Source organism: Anser cygnoides, chromosome 2 (genome assembly GCF_040182565.1).
Source record: "Anser cygnoides isolate HZ-2024a breed goose chromosome 2, Taihu_goose_T2T_genome, whole genome shotgun sequence".
In the NCBI taxonomy this organism is placed as follows: Eukaryota; Metazoa; Chordata; class Aves; order Anseriformes; family Anatidae; genus Anser; species Anser cygnoides.
In genome coordinates this window covers 122,959,166-122,968,076 of record NC_089874.1, presented here as the reverse complement: position 1 = coordinate 122,968,076, position 8,911 = coordinate 122,959,166, and the positions used below count along the sequence as shown (strand labels likewise).

The window sequence follows — 8,911 nt, the reverse complement described above, 5'->3', positions numbered from 1 at the left end:
TTGCAATGGACTGTTACATTAAAGAATTTTGAGAAGCTGTTTTAAAGGACAATTCAGGACTAAACCTTTTCTTGCCTGCTGAAAAGAAACCCAAAAAGAGCTGCAGACATGGGTGGTTCAGCCTGCTTCACCTTCCCAAGACTGAATAGATATCAGGCATGCAGAGTCCATCAATATGTACCATTCTAGATTACCCTTCTAAGGGGTAATAAGCAGAGGCTCCTATGTTCCATGTGCAACTACTGCTACAGACAGAGTATCAGGCATTTTTCCCCAAATTACTACTGTACAACTTCTTTCAGACTAAGCGTTTATTAAAATTAAAAATCACCATACAATAGAAACAATATTTACATATTTATCTGATAGTCTGCTTAACCAGCCTAGTTTGACTGAAGGAAGCCGATGGAAAACAAAAGCAATGATTGTTTATGCTGCTGAACTTTAGCTGCAGGCACACCGAAGCTTTATCGAAAGGGTCGTAAGCTTCTGCAAAGTACCACTTGCCTAAATAATGGGGGTGAGAGGTGGCAAAGAGGGGCTGGGTTTCAGTGGTAGGAACAGTGTCACCAAGAGAAAAAGCTCACTTATACTGTAGTTGCATTGTAATTGCACTAGCTCAGCTGTTCTGATAACTCATTCGGAGAGAACAATTTGATAGAGAGAGCTTAGCAAACTGCATTTCATTTTTATGAATTACAGTTTTAGATACTGAGCAATGACGTTATAGTGTTACTGCCACGTAACTGAATAGCCTATTGCATATCTCCACAAATGGGTTTTGACTGTGCTAGAGCTAGTTTTCGCTTTAAAACAGCTTTTAGGTTAGTCGATTAAAGCAGCAAAAATATAAGGAATACTCGAATAATCACAGACCGTTAGAAATTACGATTAAAATATTTTCACAGGTAATATTTTCACGGGTAACATTCTCAGTGACTGCAATAAAAGTATTAACTTCCTTCAAAGTCCTGTGCTTTCCCATTGATGATGACTTTGGCCTTGTGGGAAACCGAAGGTCAAACACAGAGCCGGGTATGCTGCTGCTTCTCCTGTCATGTACGCGCTTCTGCATCTGAGAGGGCTGTTGCATTGCTTTGAAAATTAAACTTAATACGAGTGACAGAGCAGTAAAACAGAATCATCTTCAATGTAAAGAATTACATACATAACCCTTCCTTAAAGGAAATCATTACATTTAGAAAGTCTTACAAGAGGTGCCAGTACTCCAACTGCGATTACAAGGATACAAAACTAATTTTCACACTACGCTGCATTTCAAAAAAGGTGATTTCAGAGCAACACCATGTCTTAAATCTGTAAGGTCTCCTTCATGACTTTTTCTTTTGAAGACAGCTGTTCATGCATCCCTTTTATAAAGGCCTCCTTGTACTGTATTCCGTGACTGATCCTGAGAAGGGTTTGTCAGACTGTACAGGTGCATGGTTGCTTTCCTTTTGCCTCCCTTCCCACCCCAAAAAGCTGACTTGGTTTGGTATGCTTCTGCAGCTGCAAAACACAGAACAAGTAAAGAGAACTTCAACCTCTAGAGGAATTGTTTTAACCAAAGAAAAGCGTGATTATTTCGCTGCAGAATTAGTCTTTCCGTCAGCATTTCAGCTTCCACACTTGGTTAAGACGTCCAAGCTCACGGAGTAATTGGTTACAGCAGTCTGTCCGGGTAACAGTCTGTGACAGTGCTCCATGTCAACAGGAAAAGTGTTCTTTGTTCTATGGCTGCTGTTGATACTGCCCTTCTGTTGCTGTGTAGAAGTCATCGAGCACACTCTGTAGATAATCAAACGTCGGTCTCTCTTCTGCCTTGTCTTTCCAGCATGTTTTCATGATATCGTAAAGCTCAGCTGGACAGGTTTCCATACGTGGCATCCGGTACCCACGCTGGAGAGCAACCATCACATCTGAATTGCTCATACCTTTAATAATAATAATAATAAAAAAAAAAAAGGTTCGATGAATTGATCTCTTAACTCTTTAAGAAACTATTTGACTTGATTTCTTGTTCATTTACTTCACTCTAACACATCTAACCCAATAATAGAGGGCTACTACTACTTATTAAAGGCGGCAACTAATAAGGGCTCAGTAAACAAGGGCTAGGTACGCATGGACACAGCGGGATTTGCCCTGAAAATCCTGGGAGGAGATTTCTGTTTCAAGTATATATATTTTCTGTTTCAAGTATAGCACAGCCTTTAGTGCCGAGTCTAAAACGCCTGGAAGAGTTCATACTGCTTGTCTCCAGAATCAGCTCCATTCTGTTCCCCAGATCCCTCCTGCTTTTCCTGCTTTCAGAGGTGGTGAGATCCACAGCCAAAATCCCACCCTGGCCAACTGTGTCATTCTTCCCTCTTTGTCTCTAGCTGCAGAGCTGCAAACCTGCTTGTTCCATAGCAGCATGCCTGTTCAACCACACCGCCGGTGCCCCACATTCATGCACCCGTCAGTGTAGTTGCACACTCAGATTTTTTCTCCTATATTAACTATTGCAAATCTGCTGCTGATTGCAAGATAGTGGACATCACCGATACCGTTACATGTAACAGGCAATTTCCTCTCCCTCTTGCTCATACTATTCCGGTTGTGCAAAAACGTATCATCAGCTGTGATGAGCTTTGCTTTGTTTCCCCGTTGTTCTCTTTCTGAGGAAAAGAACAGTAACAACCAGCAGTGCATCCCGAGCCTCACATGCCTCTCTCGTGGACCAGCCCCAGACTGCATCCTCCTCTTTTTTTTTTTTTTAAATCTTATTCTTTTCCTCCTTTATATCCTTGAGAGATGGGTTCACAGAACGATTGCAACACCTGCTCTCGGAAGGCAGTCCTGCACATGAGGTCAGCTATGCCAGGGCCGACAAGAAAACCACTTCCTACCCCGAAGCCTGCCTTTCAACTCGCCCCTTCCTGCCAGCTTTACCTTCTCCCAAGCCAGACTCTAAGCTTTTTGTACTTCAGTGAACGCTCTTTCTTCCAGGGACAGGGCATGCAGGAAGCACCTGTGTTCCAGCCTGGACATTTGCCACCAGTGAGGACTTTACCTCTACCCAGAAGGGTATCCCGACCCCACAGCTGCTGGCTGCTCCTCAGACCACGTTCCCCACATGGTGCAGCTCTGCCTAAGACTAACATGTGGTGTGGTTTTTTTTTTTTTAACCTCCAGATAGGTGAGTGTGTGACATGCACTGCTCCGATTGATGCCAAGGCTTGCGGCGGAGGTGCAGGTGTGCTGCTCCCCTGGGTACGCCGTGACCATGCAGCTCCGCCGCTGCAGAGCACTGCACGCGTTGCCTGAGCACCGAGGCTATGATTTAAGCCACTTGGCGGGTAAGGACACGTTTGAATCACAACCAAATGACAAATTAATTCAGTATAACTACTTTGATTATTCAAGATGACTTGAATTAAGGGGATTTTCCTTATATACAAGGAAGTTCTGCCAATCACAATATACACACCATGAGACCAAGCCAATTTTTCCTCAATTAGAAGACCAGATACCACTGTAACAGAACACAGTGGATCCTCTTTCCCTTCATTTCAAAGGGAGAGGTTAATTCTAAGATCTGCGAAGGGTAGGATTAGTTCCCCAAAATAATTTGACATTAACTATAGGACACTGCTCCAAATTCTTCCAAAGGTCGGAGTTCCTTCAGTTCAAGCGTTTTGGCTTTAACCTCTAGAAATACCATCAGCCATGAAATCTGGGTCTGAATCAGAGCGGTTACTTCGGGCACATCTTTTGTATTTTCAAAGTTTTGCTTTGGAAGGAGGAGGGAAGTTTTCCTAACACTGCACGTGTTATAGCAAAAGAGTATTTTGAAGGTAGCAGTGGAATAGGATGTTTTCACAGAATAAGGAATTACTGCTTTATAAAGATAAAGTAAAGCCAAAATAAATACAGAAAGAAAGCCGATGAAGTATTTTTACAGGGAACAATGATCTGACTGCTTGGGTTTAAGTACTTTAAAGGCTTGTGCTTAGATCTAGTGTCTTTAGGATTATTGATACATTCTGAATGCTGAGTACTGTGTTTCAGCTAACTTGCAGAAAAAAAAATGTTAAATAATCATTTAAGTTCATAAGACCAAAATGAAGAGCCTTTTATCAGTATTGCATACTAAGTACAGTATCATGAACATACTTACGTATTTTTTTAAAACAGATAGGTTTACCTGTCTACCCCACGTTTGATGTAGTACTCTCAGAGTAGCTACTTGTTTAACTTCTCCAAGTTATTTTTTTTTTCTTTCAGCTAGAGAGATACCTGTTTCATCAAAACTATGTCCCAGTCAGTAAAAGACATCCTGCATGCATATTTGTTACACCTTATATGCTAGCAAAGGACTAACTCTAAAGGTTTGGTACGCGTGTGTTAATTTACACTGTGGTACCTATTAAGGTTCACAGTTAAAAGATTTCCTTATGTTACAGCCCGGGAAATGATGTAAGCACAGCAATGTGAAGGAAGAATCCCAGTGTACAGAAAGTGGCGCATCTTGTGAAGAACAGCTGACATAACTGGAATGCAAACATGGCTCGTTCCAATAACTTACATATTGTGTAATCACCTGGAAATTAGTTTTTTACAACCAATTTGACCTACTTGCCTACAGAATCAGACACTTGTTTCGTATTTCAGAGGTAGTTCCTGAAACTATAGTCCCACTAATTGCTTTGAATTTCTCAGGAAGAGAAACAGCTGTTGGAATTTAGGAACAAAGATCACAGAAGTTCCAAGTTTCTTGGCTGGAAATGCTTCCTACCAAGCTGCCTGCCTAGATTTTCATTCCTAGCATTAACTACTTGTCAGCTATAACTCAAACCACTTTGTATGCAGCTTTATGCTGAAAATTTTCTAGTTGCCGAAGCTGGTTAATACCTGAAAATAATATTTTGAAGTGTTCCCATTAGAACTGAAAAATCAATTTACTGTTTCTACTCCAGCAGCTGCTACTCACACCCTATCACTGGGCTATTCTTGCCACGCTGGGGTAATTTGCCTAAACCTGTCACGTTTCTTCATGTGAAGTAAATTGGTCATCCACTTATTTTGCTGTCCTGCTGGTTCTTCAGTATCAGCTTTCTGCCTATTAGGCTACTTCAGTTTATACTTTTATTTAAAATAGACATTTATCCCTCTTGCAGTTGAATGCAAGCAATGCCTGCAAACTATTACAAGCAGTATGCAGTCAAGAGGCTTCCCCTTCTAATCGCTGGCTGATAAATTAATTCGCAGTGTATGGCTTATTTATGATACTCATAAAAAATGCTTCCATATTTAAAAAAAAAATATTGCCCAGGCTTCCCCTAGAAGACATATTTTCCCACAGTAGTACGGTGTCTGCTGCACCAATTGATTTTGTTCTTAAAATAAAAATATGATGTGTTTTACGGAGGTAGAGAGACAGCAGACTTAGCTGCAGAACTAAGTATTGGTTGGAGTTTTGTATTTTTGTAGTGCTGGTTTCCGGGTGAGCTTGTACGTTTGCTCGGGGAACGACAATTTTCAAGGCATCCAGAAATAACCTTGTGAGGCCATCTCAGCATGGGCCAGTGTCTGGATGCACGGGCATGTGCTAATGGGAAATAAAGTCTTGCAACTGTGGGAAGAGCCATGAATTACCCTGCTGCCGACAGCTTCCATCTGATCTTTCCTTGGGGACATGAACAGCTCTTTTAGAATAAGACTGGGAGGACCAGCTACTCAGTCACATATTTTATAGCCCTTACCTAAAAAATGACCCTGAGCGTATGTTTAAACATTTAGCTATGCAAGCAGCTCTATCACCTCTTGAAGTTTAAGGGGGCTGCTCTTGAGCTTAAGTGCTTCCCTGGACTGGAGCCTTGAGGAGAGATAAGAACGTCTGCTTTGGCTCTGCCTCCTGCACGGAAAGGTGATGTGTTCCTCCCTCACATAACATCAAGGTGGCTGCCACCAACCTTCCTCCGGCTGCTTCAGCCGCATGGGAAGTCTGGCCTCCCTGTGCCCACAGGTGTTAAGCCTACTGTCACGGCAGGGTTCGGGACTCAGGTCACCCACTTCTGTCGCTTTGACATCCCTGGAGTTTCAGGATGCAGAGTTCCAGCTGCTTGTGAAGTGGCGGTGAAAACGGTTTCACCGTTTAAACAGCAAGAGCTGCTGCACCGGAAGTGCTGGAAAAGCATTGCCTGAATATATAATATCTGCTCTCCCTTTCCTGCCTGTAAACTGACAGATCCGAAGGCTTTATCTCAGGAGCTACTCCGTCTGTTAAATGGAGGTGAGCAGGCCAGGTGAATACGGCTGCACTTTCTCCATTTGCCCACAAGACATGAGAATTTAGGTTAATTTTCCATAACCTCAGCAAGCTTATGTGAACACACTCTGCTGCCCTGAGTTAATCAGCTGTGCCCGAGATGTGATCGTTTTATACGCACAAATATCCTTTATGCAGGCTATTTCTGTGCACTGGAAACATTAATACGTATTTTGTCTAACAGAAAGAAAAAGGAAACATGAAGCACATCACCATTTCACGGCTACCTAGGGCAGCCATTATTGAGGTACTCCCCTGTGGTCTTGTATCTGAACCATGGGAACAAAGAGAAACTATTCCACGTGGTACAGCAACACTGCTTTAGGCTCTGTTTCTTGTTTGTTTAGATTAGCTCATGATGACAAAGTATTAGTGCCTATTGGCTTGTGAAAACACACTTCTTTCTACTTTCACATATTATGATATTAAAAAAAAAAGCCAGTAGCTTACACAATACCATTAAAACTTGCACTGTGTCCTCCCCGTGACAGTGCTTTAGCCTGTGAAGTTGGGATCTTTGACAATTACAGCAATTCTGCTGTAAGTTCTTTTAAATATATAAAAATGACTCCTCATTCAAGGTGCTATTAGTCCATTTACTAAAATTTATCCCCAAGAGGCACATGGCTTACATACATGCTGATGATAGTTTTTCAGAACACTAACGTTACCCGCAAGACATTTCTCAAATCACTGGTGTTGCTACCATCAAACGCCAGCTGTTTCCCTGAGTATTTTCTTTGCCTTTTGACACTAAAGCATAAATACAGAGCAATGGTATAATCATACGTCCATACCTGGATAAGGAATCTTCCCATATGTGACGATTTCATACAGGAGAATCCCAAATGACCACACATCAGACTTAATAGTGAAAGATCCATAGTTAATTGCCTCCGGTGCTGTCCATTTAATAGGGAATTTTGCACCTGAAAAACAAGACAGTTTCAATCAGTCAAAGGCAAATTTAAACACTCTATATAAAGCCACTGGCAGGATTTAAGAGACTTGTCTATGGTACCCCTAGATCAGCAAAGTTACCAGCAGCTCCTTCTATCCAGGAGTTACCAACACGGATGTGCTGGAAGACACGTGGTGCCATGCTGCATGTCCTGCATTAAAGGTGCAAATCAAATGATGAACGTTACATAGTGCCTCTCGGGTATTGTGAATTTTTGCTAAAATGGCAGTAAACATTTTACCTTCTGCCAGTGATCAGGGAAAAATCGTACAAATCCCATTTGTTGGGGATTAACCTGGCAGGAGCTCAGCACCACACAGCCGTTCACTCCCTCCCTCCAGTGGGATGGGGGAGAGAATCGGGGGAAAATAAAAAATAAATTCCCAGCCAGACCATGAGCAGCAGCACCCACACACATACCCCAGCCAACTCCCCCTTTTTTTATCGTTCCTCATGATGCCCTATGGTATGGGACATCCCTCTGGCCAGCCTGGGCCAGCTGTCCTGGCTGTGTCTCCTCCCAGCTCTTGGTGCACCTGGCAGGGCAGCACAAGAATCTGGAAAGGTCTTGGCTCTGCGAGCACTGCTCTGCCACAGCTAAAAACATTGGTAATATTATCAACATTATTCTCATCCCAAATCCAAAACACAGCACCATACCAGCTACCAGGAAGAAAATTAGCTCTATTCCAGCTGAAACCAGGAAACCATCAGCTGGAATTTCACAAGATTTAACTAACTTCTACCATTTTAAAGAAAGTCCATCTTTCTTCAACATGTACTTTAACATATGCCACACTCGGTTATTTCTGAACAGCCACAGATGCAAAAGGAGTAGCAAGTCATATCTTAATATATGTCTTTCGTGTCTAAATAACTGATTCCAAAAAATCCCATATAAATGCAAACTACATCTAGTTAGAAATGAAACCCTTAAGCAGCCATCATTGGGGAATATTACTTGAGCTCTTCAGACAAAGAAGAGGAATGCAAACAGATCCTATTTATGCCCTTTCTACCCTGCTCTGTCATTCTGGCACAAAATACCAGGTAAGCTAGGAAACTACTGAATGCCAGGAAACCGATCAAAGAAACCCAGCAAAAGGAATTTATAACATGAAAGGATCATTTAATCAATATACAGTGTCCAGAGCTAGCTAAAAAAAAACACAGGTATGGGTTCTGTACCTCTGAAAGCTGCTTAATCATGTCCTTCCCTCTGAGCTCCTATTGAATTAGTCACTGGTTACCTAGTGACTTCTGAGTAGCCCTTTAATCGTCTCCCTTTAATCTCAACTGTAACGCATTGTTCTCTTTCTTCCACATACCTTGGTTCTTCCATTCTCATCCTACATTACCACAGTTTCCACCCAGCCAGTGTGAAAACATGAGGTAATGTCCTTAAAATGAGAGCGGGACAGCCAGCCAACAGGCACGCTCAGAAAAGCTTTAGGGTATTTACCCTAATGCAATCTGTGCATGGGAACATTAAAGAAAAACAAAACAAAACAAAAAAAAACTTTTCACTACAGCTAATTGACTACGCCCTCCTTAAAACAATCCGTGACAATATTAACAAAACACATACAGCAAAACACAGACAAATCTATGATAGTATGCTTTCCTCTCTCACCAGT

At 42.0% G+C, this 8,911-nt stretch overlaps 1 protein-coding gene across 6 annotated transcripts in view; it reads right to left on the bottom strand.

The window, feature by feature from the left end:
* Positions 1-293: 293 nt before the first annotated feature.
* Positions 294-8,911, bottom strand: part of LYN (LYN proto-oncogene, Src family tyrosine kinase) — a 52,838-nt gene continuing 44,220 nt past the window's right edge. For all 6 annotated transcript variants that reach the window (XM_048072413.2, XM_048072412.2, XM_048072410.2 and 3 more), the window contains exons 12-13: positions 7,111-7,242; positions 294-1,934 (exon numbers count right to left, since the gene is read on the bottom strand). In XM_048072413.2, coding sequence (XP_047928370.1) covers positions 1,732-1,934; positions 7,111-7,242 — 335 coding nt within the window. In that variant the 3' untranslated portion in view covers positions 294-1,731. The remainder of the gene's footprint in view (positions 1,935-7,110; positions 7,243-8,911) is intronic.